The sequence below is a fragment of the Vanellus vanellus genome, assembly GCF_965231255.1.
Source record: "Vanellus vanellus genome assembly, chromosome: 1".
In the NCBI taxonomy this organism is placed as follows: Eukaryota; Metazoa; Chordata; class Aves; order Charadriiformes; family Charadriidae; genus Vanellus; species Vanellus vanellus.
This window is the reverse complement of record NC_138905.1, coordinates 173,652,414-173,670,265: the sequence shown is the minus strand read 5'-3', so window position 1 is coordinate 173,670,265 and position 17,852 is coordinate 173,652,414. Positions and strand designations below refer to the sequence as shown.

General features: G+C 36.0%; 1 protein-coding gene across 3 annotated transcripts in view; it reads right to left on the bottom strand.

Moving 5' to 3' along the window:
• The window catches only part of RBM26 (RNA binding motif protein 26), a 58,785-nt gene that overhangs the window by 29,925 nt on the left and 11,008 nt on the right, over positions 1-17,852 (bottom strand). Inside the window, exons 2-12 of one of the 3 annotated variants that reach the window (XM_082479154.1) lie at positions 14,881-14,999; positions 14,203-14,339; positions 13,232-13,320; positions 12,390-12,628; positions 10,278-10,538; positions 7,522-7,761; positions 5,894-6,061; positions 5,398-5,538; positions 4,281-4,392; positions 3,318-3,477; positions 1,759-1,923 (exon numbers count right to left, since the gene is read on the bottom strand). In XM_082479154.1, coding sequence (XP_082335280.1) covers positions 1,759-1,923; positions 3,318-3,477; positions 4,281-4,392; positions 5,398-5,538; positions 5,894-6,061; positions 7,522-7,761; positions 10,278-10,538; positions 12,390-12,628; positions 13,232-13,320; positions 14,203-14,339; positions 14,881-14,999 — 1,831 coding nt within the window. The remainder of the gene's footprint in view (positions 1-1,758; positions 1,924-3,317; positions 3,478-4,280; positions 4,393-5,397; positions 5,539-5,893; positions 6,062-7,521; positions 7,762-10,277; positions 10,539-12,389; positions 12,629-13,231; positions 13,321-14,202; positions 14,340-14,880; positions 15,000-17,852) is intronic. The other 2 variants (XM_082479155.1, XM_082479156.1) reach the window with 2 other exon arrangements.

The window sequence follows — 17,852 nt, the reverse complement described above, 5'->3', positions numbered from 1 at the left end:
CAAATCTATAGGATAACTGGGGAGACAGTGAGATAAGTGTCATTAAAACCTCATTTTTGTAGATAAAAAGTGGGACATTTGTTACAAAAGAAGGAGAGAAAGGAAACTTAAAATGCCCTACAGTAGGATTGCTATGGGAAACTGAGTCATTGATTCTGAATGATGACATATGCCATTCAGAGAAAGAAGGAATTAAAAACTCAGAGCAGCAATTGAAACTCTTCTAAAAACTCATTTGTTCACTTTGAGGGTGGTAAAGCACTGGAACAGGTTGCACAGGGAGGTTGTTGAGGCTGCATTCCTGGAGGTGTTCAAGGCCAGGCTGGACGTGGCCTTGGGCAACCTGGTCTAGTGGGAGGTGTCCCTGCCTATGGGGGGTTGGAACTCGATGATCTTCAAGGTCCTTTCCAACCTAAACCATTCTACGATTCTATGATTCGTTACATCAGTGTATATAAAAAAGTGAACTTCTACAGAGCTTGCTTTGCATTTTCTAAGTGTACAATGTGGTGTTTCACACTGACAGCAAATCCAATAAAGCTGGACACACAAGTATTTAGAAGGACTTGCTACACCGTGAGCTAACTGACAAGACTCTCTATCCAATAACCTACATGACCTGGGAAAATCCAAGCTTCCTCTTATGTTTGAGGCCTAAGCCTGCTAACAAATCTGATTTGGCTTGCCACAGGTTCTGACTCTAAGCTCCACAACAGTAACTGCTGTTTCATATTCTGAAAAAGTTACCAATGCTGCTATGCACACGACAACTACCAATAGGTACTCCACGGTGCAATTCAATTAAAAAATGTAGAATACAATAGAATAGTTCAGTTGGAAGGGACCTACAGTGATCATCTAGTCCAACTGTCTGACCACTTCAGGGCTAGCTAGAAGCTAAAACATATTATTAAGGGTATTATCCAAATGCCTCTTAAACACTAACAGGCTTTGGGCATTGACCACCTCTCAAGGAAGCCTGTTCCAGTCTCTGACCACACTCTCAGTACAGAAATGCTTCCTAATGTTCAGCCTGAACCTCCCCCGACGCAGCTTTAAACCATTCCCATGCGTCCTGTCACTGGATACCAGGGAGATCAGCATCTCCCTCTCCACTTAAAAGTATAAAATGTCCCCAATCCATTTCCCCAAAATTAGTCTTTCTAATGCAGCTCTCCTTTTACACTGTCTTTTGCATGTCCCCTCTCTCTACATATGTATGTGTGTATATCTGTATATACATCCAGGTACCTTTGTGTAAAACCAATTCTACTTCTACTTTCTACAGCAGTATGCATGCTCAACAGGAAAGGAAAGAGGAAAAGACTGGAAAAAACAGCACCTTTCGGAAGAAAATGGACACTATCTTCCAAGGAAAGACATGCAACTCTGCTGTCTTTATTACGCTCACCAGAAGAAAAAAAAAGCCTATGCTAATTAAAGCAAAATAGATGTTATCCAGCAGACAATAGCATCAAATCTTGCTTCGCATGAAATGACAACAGAGTGGAATTCTCTGTAAGTCGCAGAAGGGCTTTCTTTAAATACCTTCAGTCTTATCTTGCTAATCAACCCCTGAACCTTGTGTCTGAGGTCAAAGAATCTAGAATTAAAGAGTAACTTTTGGAAAAGAATTATATGAAGTATTCATTATTTCAGAAGTACTTAGTCTACTTTCTACAAACGATTTTTTTTTTAAATGTTTAAAAGATTACATTTTACATAACATTCTAGATAGAATGGCCTTAGATCCTCTACCTTCTGTGTAGTAGTTTGGATTTGTGGTGCACTGCCTTCTCGATGCCAATAAACTTTAATAAAACGATTATTTAATACTGCTTCTGTACTTGATATAGCTTTCTTTGCTTCCTCATGTGTGGCAAACTGAATAAGGGCACCTTCTGGATCACCTTGATATGCAACCTAAGATTTAAAACAGAAGAGCAAAACTTACTGCATGTAGGATTTTGATTTGTCTCAATTATCATAAAATCCCTAGTTTCAAAGCTCAGAATCTTACAATTTAAACCCAATATGGGTCAGCAGATAAATACTTACTGTTCATGATTCTGTTTGAAAAGCCTGGTGTCAAGAAGCAACCTTGAGATCAAGCTAATAATTTAAGAATAGTTAAAAAACCCAAAACAAACAAATGGAAGTAAAATACCTAAAATAGTCAAACAGTATTTCTAATTGCAAAGACAAGAGGAAGCATCACTGAAGTAACGAGAATTGCTACAAAAAAATACAGGGGTCAGTTAATGAATGTCCTATCTGGTATGAGAGCTAGACAACAAAGTTCATTTTGGTTTTCCTCCTTTGAGCATTAACATATTATTTTAGACAACTCCAAAGAACAAAAATTATACCTTTTGGAAAAAGAGCATAGCTTGCAACATCTACCTGCGTACCTTTTTGTCTGTCCATACACATTCACAGACATTTTTACTTGCCTTACTGAATCACACTGCCTGCTAATACGTCAATATTCTTAGATGAACTATGGAAAGGCTTAAGAAATATTTAAAAGCAATTAAGAGAGATTTAAATTCCCTCAGTGTTCAGACAGGCACAGAAGGTTTATTCTGTACTCTATCAGTATGCACAAAAATATTCTATTACACCTCTTCATTAAACCTCTCAGTGCAAACAAGAAAGCGCACATAGAAACATTAGCATCTGAAACTTCTTCATAATGAAACATGATGAAAGACCAGACTGAGTAGCTCAGAGACTGGGTGTGAAATACTGACGTTACACATACAGCCTGCAATATCAACCTAAGTTAGGCCTTAGTTCTTTGCACTTCTCTTGTATCTTTCTCTAATTGTTTGCTTATTTCTGTTTATAAACGTGGGCCATTCAGATACACCACTAAGTAATTATAAGGGATAAACTGCCACTATTATGGGACTAGAAAGAAATTATATCACAGGGACTGCTTTCTGGATGAGAAATACAGGTTTTCTGTATTCACCACTTTTCTCAAAAAATAAGAGGGTTTATGATACCAGATCCAAACTTGAGAAAAGGGGTTGCAGAAAAACACTTCAAAACAATTTTCAATGTTTTAAACAATGTATCTTAAAAGTATTATCTGTGAGGCAAACGTTTGTTCGAAATCTAAAATACGACTAGAACATTTCACTTCTGCTTCTTCAATGACAATTCCATTAAAAACAATAAGATCGTGTTTATGAAACAAGTTAGGAAAATAATGAGAATAGCTTCAGGGACCAGTTAAAAAACAACTGGCATAGGCCTTTTAGCAACTACCTCAAGTCAAAGCACACTGCCTTCTCTTTGTTGACTCTTACCTGTAAGTTGACTAAGTTGCCAAACTTACTGAAGTGCTCATTAAGTTTGCTGATATTGTTAAGTTCTGGTGGAACTTTCCTCAATTCAAGTTTTGTATTTTCATTTCCAAACGGCAACTTCTTCTGGAAACATGGACTATTTGTTCTATTAAAATTTTGCCTGCAACAAATAAAAACCAAGCCAGAAATCCATAGCAAGCTAGCAAACACAATGTTAAATTCTATATGCTGACATAGGAGCACGTGTGTGAGAAACAGATAGATCTGCAGACTTAAAAAAAAAAAAAAGTAATTTTAGAAAAGTACAGCACACAGGCTCATGTATCTGCAGTTTTCCCCACCAATACTCTCAGCATACGCCAGCACATAAATCTGCAAGATAATTCACAATAATTTGTTTGTGTCAGTAAGTCCCGACTTCCATATTGCTTCTTTCCAAAAACTATTTCTCAGCCACTCCATGGAATTTCCCCACTAACACAACACTTCAAATAACTATTACTTCAAGGCTCTCCTCAGTCCCAGTAATCTCTTAAAATCCTTTCCAACCTTGCGTCACCACAGATATATCTGGACAATAAGCACTGCACCCTGTATTTTCTGACAGTAACATACCTGGCAACTCAATCCAAAATAGCAATGATACAATTCACATTTCAAAACTAAAATCAGTCATCCCTAACAACCATCACACTGCAGCTTCCACGTTTCTTAGATCATTCCAGCTTTTAGGGAGTAGACCTTGATACCATCCAAAGCAACTTCAGCTATCTCTATACTGCCTTTGAGAGAAGACAGTTAAATACAGATCACTCTTATAGTATGATTTATTTTAGTACAGTCAGCTTATTCACAGGTTAACTTGATTGCAATGTATATAGATTTTATATATGTTTCAGATTACAGCACAGAGCTCCATGGAATTCCAACTATTAAGCCAACCTTGTGTTAATGATCACTCACTTGTCAAACCAAGTCTTCTTTGTAGGAACTCCACCATCCCCTGCACCAATTGTTCTTTTCCTGGATTCAGCATCTACCACTATTCTCATACTACTTTTATTAGGAGGTTTTTCTGTAAACAGATAAAAAATTTTACAGCATTTTTTGCATTTTCTGTGTTAAAAGGTATTCTGCTTACATTGAATTTGCATTGAAAAGTACAACTGTTTATTTTGAAATTACTATGATCCATGTTCAAACTGGATCAAATCTTGGTCACAGACTTTTCTTAACCATCAACAGATGCTGTGACAGATCAAAATTGCTAATAGCTTTCAATCTGTCACAGTAACATCATACATAAGGAAAACAAGAAGTGTGACAGAAGGCATCAGCCTCAAGACGACTGCATTCACCGATACACAATGTCCCATACAATACTCTGAGGCTCACGCCATTTCTGCTAACACTTCCATTCTACATATTAGGTGGCATGCACAGAAGTGCTCATGATAGGAAGTATACAGTACTCCAGAGCACTAATGCCTAAGAGCAAGATTTAGGGATGGTGTGGGAGAGGAGTGGCTCTTGCTGAAGAACAGGAATCATATTAGGTGACTCCTCAATGAAAATACACGAACAAAAACATAGTAAGATTAAATACATATACATAAACAAACCCACATTAAGAAAATTGGGTTTATCTCTCTTCCTTTATCATTTTGTATGCTGCTGATTCTTCTCAGGGCCATTGGAACTACGAGGTTAAGATTAGTCATACATAACTGTCTGCTACCGGATAAAAATGACTCCTTTCTCTCTGCATCAAAAATCATCTTAAGAGTCTGCTACAGAAACATTACCATTTTTCTGTATAAAATATATACAAAGTGACTAGTTATTACAGCCAAGTGTAAACTGTGTGATACTCTAGCAAGAGATTTCATTTTACTTGTAAAAATGCACACACAAAGCAACTAGAAGCATAATGTCCTATTCAATTAAGTTTCTCTTAATTCCAGAAGATTTATTAAAAAAATACAATGTTTTCCAGTATTACATTCTCTGAAAACTGCCTCAATCTGCATTAATGTAAAAAAAACAGCTAAACTAAACAACTATAGCTTTGAGAGCATACCTCTGGGTGGTAGATCCATATCACCTGATGTGAGTCCTATCAGATTTGGTCTTTGGGCATGTACTCTATGTCTATACATAGGTCTTGAAGTATTTGTTATACTTGGAGCTTCAGGATTATAGCCATCTGTGTCATACGTTTCTGGTAACAAAGAAATTGTCTAATTAAAATAAATTGCAGTTAAAACCCCTAAGGTTTCAAATATAATATTTCATTTAATTACAAGATACAGTTACAACAGAAGAGTTGTATAACAACTATGCTAAAACTACCACGCCAAATTTTCTGCTTAAACACAGTGAAACTATTATTCTATAGTCAAGATTCACATTTTACATGCAAATTTTACTTCTGTCCTGAATTAAGTTAGAGAAAAAAAAGAGTATTAAGTTACTGTCACAGTGTAAATGACACAAACTTATTCTCCCAAAAAATGAAATTATAATCTCTAAAACGTATACTATAATATGAATCAATGTTATTCTATTTAGCAAACCTTGTGGGCAAAGCCTCAGTACTACACCTGCTGTAAAAAGAGAGGGTGGAGCAGGAGGCGGCTGGTGATGAATACCCGTTGTAACAACAGTAGGAACTGAGCTAGTTGCTGAATTTGGGGGAGCATCCATGCCAGCAGGCTGCAATGGGGGAAGTGGAGGGGGTGGTCCTGCCAAAACCAAAGAAAAACAATTAATTAATTTATTATCCACTTCCATTACACTCAAATCATAAGGAAATCGATCTGAAATATTTTTAAGGCTTTTTAAAAAAAAAGGGGGTGAGAGGGCATGTATACAGACATGCTGTACCATTCATTCATATGAAACCATCCCAACCACCCAGCATTCAGAGCTTAGACTATAGAGAAAAGAATTTGAATAGTTTAACATTTCTCCAAACACTTCCTTTCTATAAACAAAATTTAATTGCTAATCCAGTATTTATCTTCACCAACAGAAGATCTTTAAAGCTCTATAAAACCCCCTAGAAGAAACAAATTCTATTTTTTTAATAAGGTATAACAAAAATATTCTATGATAATAACTAACTTGATTGAAGTTATTTTTCCAAATACCCAGGAAGAAACCTACAACTGGTGGAAAGTCAAAGGGATCTTTCTTAAAACTGAGGAGCTTTTTCGTCTGGTTGGTTGGTTTAACGTTTTTTTACAACAGGTTACGTGACACTTTCAAAGCTAAGCAGTCAAGCCTGACCTTCAATTTAATCATTGGCAAAACCAGGTTTTGGAAAAAGATACTAAATCACATATTTGGACTTTCCACACAGATCTGGAAATAGCATGCAAGGAAGAACCGATCACCACAGCAATCAGTTACTCTCTATAGTAAGCGAAATAAATAAATTCAGTTCTTACTTAGTATACTATCAACCAGAAAAGAAAACAGTTTAAGAAACTTTCCAGCAATATCAAATATCAATTACTTTTGAATAATTTTACCAAGTGGGACATCTAAGTTAATAAAAAAAGAGAGAAAGGAATAATCACATAAAACTAACATAACAGTTTTTAAACCACACAAGGGAACTGAATAATAAACTGCTATTTTATAAATGAGAGCCAGGCACACAAGTTTTCATGTAACTTTTAGTGCCTGAGCCAAAGTACTTTCCAAGGAAAGAGTAAACAAGCTGGAGAATTTTCTTAGTTACTTTACAAGTTGAGTTTCAAAATTAATTGCAAATGACATACTTTCAAGTGTAAATTTGATGTGGTCATGAATTCTCTTTAATTTTAGCATTACAAATTAAACGCCCAGTATCTGTTGTTTCCAGGATTTTCCCTTCTTCTCTAACAGTAGTCAGTTTCAGACAACTTCGGTAAAACTCAAGGAACTGAGTTTTGCCATGCCATGCTTTTGCTTACACACAATTAAAATACTATTCCATATTCAAGATTCAGATTTAACGTGCAAATTTCACAACAATCAACTCTGCAACAATCACCACAAAAACCAATCATTTGGGGGTAAGCTATGCCATAGTAGAGCATAGTACAACTTCCTAAAATATATCTGGCATTCTTAAAACATTTTTTTGCGCAGCATATAACTCAAGGAAAATCCAGGCTTTTCTACTAAAAAATGGCTTTTAATCTTTTTAAGTTACCTGTTACAGGTGGAAGGCTAGGTGGTAAGGGGCCTGGTGGTGGCACCGGAGGTCTAAGGTTAACAGGAGGAGGACTCAGAATTGGTGGAGGGGGAGGAAGTCCAGGAGGAGGTGGTCCTTCGACAACAGGGGGTTGTGCTGGAAAAGGCAGAATGCCAGGAAGATTCACGTCTTCTACCACGACTGGATCGCTTCCGTGATCAAAAGGGCACATGTCTCCTCTCATACAGAAACCCTTTTCTGAAATGTCAAAAAATTGTTAGTATTCAACAGCTGTAGTTTGATTCAGAGTAGATATGAGACATTATCTGTGTAATACAGTAGTTTGCAAATCAAGAGCTTCATATACCAGCAGAAATTTATATTAGAAAATAAGATTGGCTGTTTATTTTAACAGTCAGCACACAGGAAGATTGCAGCAACATTCTAGCCAAATGAACATACGAGTCAGATTTTTCTTGAAGAATTAATTTGGCACTGTATTGTAATAAACTGTGAAAGCAAAGAATGAAATCTAGTTGTCATCGCATTAACAAAAAACAGTGTTTCTAAGTAAAAAGTGCAGATACTGGGATTGAGAAACCCCTATTAAAAGTTAGAATTTAATATTGTAAAATTCCAACATGAGAAAATTCACTCCAATTCCTTTTTCTCCTTTGCTGCTATTTCAGGAACAATTAGAATATTTTGCTATAGTTTAATATGATTATGTAAGAGCAAAAAATTTTACTACTTACATATATGTATTATATATGCACTTATATACATAGATATCTAAATATGAAATACACACATACAAATAAAAATGAACATGCATGCATTTATTTTCTTTTATATGCAAGTAAAACACTGGAGTGGGTCCAGAGGAGGGCCACAAAAATGATTAGAGGGATGGAACACCTATCCTATGAAGAAAGGCTGAGAGAGTTGGTGTTGTTTAGCCTAGACAAGAGAAAGATGGGGAGAGACTTTTTAGTAGGGCCTGTAGCAATGAGACAAGGGGTAATGGTTTTAAATTAAAGGAGGGCAGATTCAGACTAGATAGAAGGAAGAAATTTTTTACAATGTGGGTGGTGAAACACTGGCACAGGTTGCCCAGAGATGTTGTAGATGCCTCATCCCTGGAAACATTCAAGGTTGAGTTGGACAGGGCTCTGAGCAACCTGATCTAGTTGAAGATGTCCCTGCTCATTGCAGGGGGGGTTGGACTAGATGGCCTTTAAAGTTTCCTTCCAACCCAAACTGTTCTATGATTATCGTTTAGCCACAGCATCCTCAAAAACCCCAATACAATACAATGCAATATGGGGGGAAAGTTCAAAACATCTTCAGGTAAAATAGGAAGAAAGCTGAGTGTCCACTTCCTCAAAACATGATGCTTAAAAGCAGTCTGTATTACCTCATCTTCAGGAAGAGTTACAGAACGTATAAATTGAAATGTTAAGAAAAAACAGAAGTTCTGCAGAGGGTCAAGCAAAAACTGTGAAAGTGCACACAGGAAGAGCAGTATGTTGGAACCAGCTAGCCGCAGAATAGAGATGAGCTTATAAATTTAGAAGACACAAACAGCCACGAGAAAAGCAAATGGAAGAGACATTTACTGAGCGGTTTTAGTAATAGTCAGAAACGTAGGGGGTAAAAAAAAAACAACCAACTAGTAGAAATTTGAGGACAATTGTATCACAGTTTTCCAACACATTACCATTTGTTTCACACTCAGAAATTAGAAATACTAAGCCACTATAGAAGACATATTGTTAAAGGTAAAAAGTCCCAGTGTCATGCCTGGAGATGTTATTTCAAAACTATACTAGCCCGCACATTTTGTTCCTTTCTAAAAAACCTGTAGAGCTGGGAGACCATGACACAACGTTCTGCAGCTCAGCTTGTATTAGAAGAAAACTTCAAAACAAAACTACATTTTCACAACTCGACTTGCTCCATGGTGTTGCTGTGACGTATACTGGCCAAGCTATTCTTCACAAGCACAACTCTGCTGACACTTGAGAGCTCAGCGTCCCTTCTTCTTTACTGAAAAATAAATTCTATTCTAATCAGAGTTCCGAATGTAAACTAGCCTAGATCTTAAACTCGTTGTTGCAGTAAACAACAGGGAAAAAAAAAAAAAACCCTCAGAAAAAAACTTCAGGGGGAAATTGAAACTCTTTTGAGCTAACAGGTTGACTGGCTGAATTTAGCTAAGTCACTGCCTACCACAGCAGCCTCTTCTGTGGATTTTTGGCACAAGACATGCAAAATGATAGCATAAGACACAGATAAGCACAAAAAGCCACCCAATTTTAAGAAACACCTACATGGAAAAAATGGGTTAACATGAGCCTCGGAAGCTGCAGCTCTAGACGTTTCCAGTTAAAAAATATCTCTCAGATAGGATGGAATAAGGTGCTAATCCTGGTCAAAACTATCAAATACAGTATTTCGCTTGAACATGACATAAGACAGAAAATCTGAGTAAAACTGGCTTTTTTATATAACTTTTTTTACATACATATACTATTTTTCATCTATATAAAATAATTCTGGTAACTAAAAATCTATACAAACACTAATAAAGAAAGCTGTCTAAAAGCTAAGTTAATAAAAAGTGGGATAAAATTTGCATTCAAGAACTGAGTAACACAAAAAAAATGCAGTATTAGAGGAAATCAGGAAAAGAAAGGAAAATTACCTCAGTCTTTTCAGAAAGAGGCCAATCATAGCTGCAGAAAGCAATTAAAAAAAAAATACAGACTTACCATCATAATCTCTACAGCGTTTCTTTGGCAACGGAGGTCTTCCATAGGAGTTGTGGTCCAGCTGCTCTTCATGGAACTCTGACCAGCTTTCAGTAGTGTTATTTCCATGATGAGCAGGAGCAATAACAGTAATAGTGCTGCTCAGTGTAGGGACAGGGTAGTGGCCCGATGAAATATTTGTCACAGAAGAAACTGGAGTATAATTGTTCTCTAATGGATCTGTTCTATCCATATCATATTTTGGCTTTCCCAAATCCCTTTCTGTATTTAAAAAAAAAAAAAAAAGAAAAATAAAAAAGAGACATTATATTGGATGATTCCTTCTGCACATTTACACCAGAAGCAGCCACCAACATGTTTAAGTATCTTTATTCCACACCAATTAAACTCAAAATATAAAAATGATTGAAATGTTCTACAGGTTGCCCAGAATGCCTCTAGAGTCTCCACCCTCGGAGTTATTTATAACCCAACTGGATAGTATCCTGAGCAACCTGCTCCAGTTTATCTGTTTTGAGGAGGAATTTTGGACTACATGACCTTCAGAAGTCTCTTCCAACCTCAACTATTCCATGATTCTACACTCCAATGGTTTAATCAGAAAAATAATAATCTTAAAAGGACATAGTCAGCCACTGGGGTATTTTAATAACAGCTATACCCACAGTAAAGCAGAAACCCTATTTAACTTCAAGATGACCACATCTTCTGTAGTCATGCATTTATTCTAAGAACTTCAGACAGAAAGTTATTCTGAATAAAGGGAAGCAACAAGCAAGAAAAAGGTAACCACCATGTGAAAACACTAAAAAGTTAAATATCTTTAATGTTTCAATACACTGTTATTGTTGTATCTTCATGTTTATCTTCATTTTATCTGCATTCAAATGCATATATTTATTGCATGCAAAGGTTTGTCATGTCTGAAGGTATAATGGTGATTGACAAGTGTGGAACACTCCTGAACAGATACAGCAGTAATATGACCTTTCATTCTGAATACACACAAACTATTCTCCTAATTTTCTAATATTACTATCAAATAAACAGTAAGTATTCAGATTAAGACAGACGAGCTCCGTCATGAGTTAAGTTCACAGACTCAAATAACCCCATATTAAAGGAATATTAATAAAAATGTCTTAAAGATGGCAGATAAGTGTGGATAAACCAGAAAAAGAAACAAAGCTTTCACTATAAGATACTGTCTATAAGATACTACCATTGCAGTTTATGTAAAATAAACCTTGAATTAAGATGTAATCACGTTGTAATCTTTTAGTTAAACTGCTGCATGCTTAACTTGCTCATTTGTAAGTTGTTTGGAAACAAAATCTGAAAAAGTTCCTGAAAACCTGCTCGCGTTTTTTCAGGAATTCTGCATTCCTACTTTTAAGGCTGAGTTACCAAGGCCTGTTCTACAGAAATAAAAATAATACACAGGAGACTTAAACCAGACTGTTTTTACCTCTACATTGCTTGAGACAGAAAAAAGATATAAAATGACTCTCAATGCTCTTTTCCGATTTATCAGTAACAGTATTGGGGGGGAAAAGCATTCTTTTCAACTGAATAAACAGCTTTGTTTTTAAAGAAGTTTAATTTGAAATACTGTTGTACTGAAGCCTTAAGTCCTACAGATATGTTTGCAAATGCAAATATTTACTGTAATAATTTCAGCCCCTCCCTAGAACACCAAGGAGGGGAGGAGGGGAGAAGACAAAAAGAATAGAGCTGTACTGTTCTGCTTGACAAGTCATTTGCTGTCAAACAGGTAATTTCTGCCAGTTTTACCTCTGTAGATGGGTATTAATTTCTCTATCTTCCCAGACCAGATTGTGAGTTTCATAATGAACATAATGAAATGCAACTAACTCAGATTTTTCTGCCTCTCTTAGATATTGCTTAGAAGTGCCAAACACAGTCAAAGATAGTCGAGAAGAATGGAGGGGAAGAGGGAAAAACAAGCACTGAAAACATAACCACATAAACCTTATTTCCACAGAAAACCAAGCTAAATTTGAACAAAGAAACAAGAACAACAGAGTACATTCTGGTGCATTTGAAGGTAGTGTTTAAATGTAGTGTCTAAATTTTGTAGGCAACATTCACCGTATTTTAGAGACCAACTGTTGGTACCTCTGCTTCGTGTTCTGCTCCGGCTTCTGCTCCGGTCTCGATCCCGGTCCCGCAATCTCTCTTTGCTCCAACTTCTACTGCGACTCCTGCTGTAGCTCCGACTCCTCCCTCTTCTTCTGTTATATCTATCCCTATAGGAATCTCTTCTGGGAGGATTCCGGTCATAATCTCTCTTCCGAGAACGTTCATCTTTTTTCCTTTCATCACGGCTTCTAAACATGTAATTTTGTAGGTTAATTACAAGAATTATGAAGCCGTAATTTAAAACCTTAACTACCATTAAAAATCTTAAGAAATGGCAGTGGAAAATTAGAGAAAAGCTACAAACGGAATCTAACCATGGCCCTTCCTTACTCCTCAGAAGACTTTTAAAATTCTTTTAATTGGTTTACGCATTTTACTTATACTATCCATACAATTTTAAAACCTATGTAAAATTCTGTTTCTGCCCAACACTGCACCTTCCCCAAGCTGGAAACACCAAAAAGGTAACAGTTACTGAAGGGAAGATTTCTACATTAAAATTATCATAACTCAATCTCAACACTGAGCAGAGTAACTGTTGTAACGTAAACCACAAATCTAACATAAAAATGAATCATAAAACTCAAATGTGATAGTTGTGCACAAACCAAGACAGTTTATACTGTCACTTATATACTTGCTGTTTAATTGCATATGCGTAAAAGCAATAAAAGTCTCGTTTTTAGGCTTATTAGGTGACCCTACAGAATGAAAATATTTAATTTGGTAACACCATAAAAATCCAAATCCATCTGATTACTGATATAATACAATAGGTTAAGCAAAATTACCTGGTATCTCTGTAGCGAGAACTTGACTGAGGAGGGCTGTGATTTAATCTTCTAGAAAACTTTTTCTCTCGCTCTTCCTCTTTAACTATCTGAATTTAAAGGATATACGTTAGATCAAAACATGAGTACACTATCATGGAGACTTCTGCACAATCAAATAAAACCAAAAAACTTCAAAATGCTGAGCAAAGTCAGCAGTAACATTGAACTGAAACAATATTTTTGCATCTAACGCAATCAGAGAATCTTCATAATGTATTAGATTTCTATTTCTAGGAATATTCAAAGCACGGGTTGGGAGAAAATAAAGAAGAATATGCAATCCTTCCCGTGCTGCACTGAAAATACATCTGCTTTTGCTACAGGTGTACAAAAATCCATACTAAGGTGCAGTGACAGATCTTGGAAGACATGAATATTCAATGATTGTTACAGTAAGGTCCTTTCCTCATCAGCAGGCTAGCTGGTTCAGAACACAGTTAAACACTTTCATGCAGCCAAACCTAGGCTGCTGTTGAAAACGACAAACATACTCTTCTGCCTCAAAGAACAACATAAACACGTGTGTCAAAATACGACTTTATCTGGATCAAGCAACTGGAGGAACAAGGACTGTCATTTGGAACGGCAGCCTGGATTTATGCTGAATTAAAGGGCAGCAGAACTACAATAGCAATCCTGACCAAAGAACTAATGTAGGTTGTACTGCAACTCCTATACTACTCAATAATTTTATTTACATTTGCCTAGTCAGAACCACTTTGGTTTACTTCTGAAGCACCCACTTATGTTTAGAAAACTTGTGCAGCAGTACTCCACATGCAAGGCACAAATCTTCTGATAAATTTTAATGCTGTAGTATGAGTTTGAGAACTAATGTTAATAAACAAACACGATTAAGTTGAATCACATAAGCAAACTACAGGAATGAAGAAGAAAAGACATAAATTTAAAATAAAATCAATGCTTACCTCTTCTTTTTTTGTCTCTTTTTCTTGGTGCTGAAAAAATTCTACTTTCAGGCTTCCTGATGATGGCTGTTCTGGTGGAGGTAGATAGCTTTTTGTATTCACAGCATCAAACAGTTTTTCCACAAATATCTGAGTTTCTAAAAGTAAAGAGCATACAAATATACATTATTCAAAATTTCAGTTAACATTTGCTCTAAAAATAAATATTTTTTAAATCAACATTCACCAAAGTTAAAACAATTAAGAGTATTTTTTTTAAATACTGTGCTGCTTATTTTATATTTTAAAAGGACATTTACAGAGTCAAGAAACATTTCACTAATGACAATGTTTCATAAAAGTTTTCAATCATTGAATTATTTAATGTCTCTTAATAAAACATCTGGAAGAATGTTTCTGGAATATATACAGAGCTCAAATACTTCTAATTCTTGCAATAACTCTTAACATCCATAATTTTCTTCCATGAATACCAACAGACAGAAAACATGTACCTAATATATGCGTACTGTGCTATACACATTTTTAAAAACAAATTCACGAAAACTGAATCACATACTTCAAAATAACAAAGCTAATAAAGAGATAAACACATTGTTCTATGATAAAAGATTGTTTGAATGAATTAAACAAGACAGACTTTTCACTCAAGCTTAACTGTTATGATAAAGACAATACCTTTCTGAAGAAATACATCCAGCTGATCAACACACAACGCCTTCAGTTCCTTTTCACTTTTATCCTTCTTCACCAAAGCCAGAACATATTTAGCTAGGGCAGATGGATCTGCATCACATCTGCAAATAGATTAATTAAAAAAAAAAAAGAAGCAATTAAAATACAGAAGTTAATGTCTGAAACTGGTATGACCAATACATACAGAGGACCAAAACCTTTCCCACCAAAGTAACTGAAAAACACTCAGGGGTATTTTTTAAGACAGAGTGCGATATGCAAGATAGCTAAGGGTGACCTTTCTCTTTCAGAGAAGCAGTTGCCTAGAATATTTCCAAACAATATTCCACAGAGCACCCCAAAGCAAACTATAAAGAACTATCTAGACTGAAACAGCTCTAACTGCCCAACAGTCTTAAAGATAATTACAAACACAACAAATACTTCCATAAATTCCCAATGATGAAATCGGTAATTCTAAGTGTAATACTAAGTGACTGTTAACAGGGAGAACTCAGTTCTACCTAATTACAAATGAATACAGTGATACAGCAGAAGTGATCTACACTACAAAAAAATTCAAACTCTCAGAGAGACTCTTTGTCTCAAATATGTTTTTGAAGAATCTTATTACTACCTACATATGAACACCATGAAAAGCAGATTAACTGAAAAATCTTCATTTTGAAAGCCTAAGGAAAAAGTGTTCATACAATATTATCACAGAAATCTCCGTAAGAGGTACACAAACAATGAACTGAAATTTAGGGGATCATTACCCGTTTTAGACATCTAAATTCAATATTACATTAAGTATGAAGCACTTCAGTGTAGAAGCTGATGGCCTCATGCACATCAACAATGAACTTTTAACAGAGTAAACTGTATACCCACATTAACTGGAACATTATTTAATATAACCAATATAATTTTATTATAACGTTTCATGAATAGTAATCTACAATGAACTCTGTAGCAGTGTTACAGAGTAAAACCTGCCAAAGCAAGTGAGAATACTGCAGAAAACCATTTCATGCTTCATAATTCAAAGCCAGTAACTAATGAAACGGTTAGACACTGGTTTATCATGCAGAACAGCAGCATTTTCTTAAACCATTTAATCCCATTATTTAGCGCAAACCAAGGAAGACCACAGACTCCAGAAAACCAGGCAGGATTTAGCACATGCACACTGGTCATGTGATACTGACAGCTAGCTTGTTTGGGTGGTGATCAAATACTAGCATTTTAAAGAAATACAAGAGGAAAAAAAAAAAAATCACACTGATGTATCCTAACTCTACACTCTCTCTATCAAAAATAACTGAGAAGTAAAACTAAACTGGTCAGGGAGTTGCACTGAATATGAGCACCACACAAATACCGTTCCAGCACAGAAGTCCACTAGTCATAATGAAGGAATAAAACTGCAGTTCCCAAACTCTTCCACATTAAAACAAGTTATATTTCAATGCTGATACTTAATTATAAATCTGAATGTTGGTCATTTAAATTACACATTTTTTAGACACTGAACAAAAGAAAAAAAGTCCTTCACCATATCATGCTACCTAATTCCTGTCTCCAAAGAAGCTATCTCCTGCACAGCAAGTAACATCCTCCCTGCAAACATATCCACTAAGCAAAGGAAGCAGACCTGTCAGCATCCACCCTCAGGGGATCCTCTGGATAGCCTGGGCCAAGCATAGAGTGCTGTGAAGTTAAAGGTCAAAGCTTCAAACATAACTCAGCATCCCCTAGAAAGCAGGCAATAGCAGAATTTCATGCTGTAAAAGCAACTTGAGCTGCTAGGGGACATACCACAATATTCTGTATTAGTCTGCATTATTCATAGTTACAGGAGATGGGAGTTCACAATCAAATCTACACGCCAGAAGAACCCACACACACTAAACTGGAAATACACACTGTTAATCGAAAAACAGACTGCACACCAAGTGAAAATTCTTCAGAAATGTTTTCCTTCAACTATCATATCTGGTTTGCCCCCATTCAGATTTATCCAGAAGAAAATGCCGTCCAAGCACCAAGTCATCTCGGAAGCAGATACAGAAATAACCTCCTACAGAAAGAGCAGTAGGACCGTACTGTCTCTTTTACACTGCTGTGTACACCTGTGAACATCATCCAAGCAGATTATCTGAAAACCTGATGTTGAACAGAGTGTTCGTCATAGGCTGCAGTGAGGGTTCTCATCCAGTACAGCCCCCAGGAGGCCCTAATACCAGCATTTCATAACTTCTCAATGCTTAAATTTGAAAAAATTATATATATTTTTCTTTACTGTTCCTTAATGCAACTTCAATGTCACTACAGAAGATTTTCAGTCCTCTCCCAGTTTCAAGCTGAATCATGCCTCAGAAAATTAGTGTGCTATTTTCGTATTATCTATCTATAGTCATAACAGGAAAACAATTTGGGGGGGGAGGGGACACTTTTTACATGCTAATTCTCAATTCTTTCCTTCTCCTTTCTAGTCTCCACAAAAGTCAGACAAAAAAATACAAGCCAAATTGTTTTATTTCAATTTCCACAAATTTGGTTCTCATCTGATAATATGAGCAGTCAGCTGTCACTGTTCAAAATCTGCTACAACTGACTGGAACGATGACACATGCACTCAAAACTACCTAGTGAAAAAAGAAAAAAAAAAATCAGTCTATAAGATAAAAATCCACTGCAACATACTTTAATTCTCTAGCTCCTACAGTAGTGACTATACAACAACTTTATATTCAGTTTAAAGTAACTACTCCCTCATAAGCAGGGTAAAAAATGGGAAATCTTGTCTGGAACCATCTAGACTCCAAAAGGTGTAACAAAACAAACAAACAAAAGAACTTGTTTAAAAAATAACTATTAGTGCTTTCCTCCCTCCCTACCAGTGATCATTTTGGAAATCCTACCGATATTGTCCACCCCAGAATGACCTCAGAATTTTAAACCATCCACCC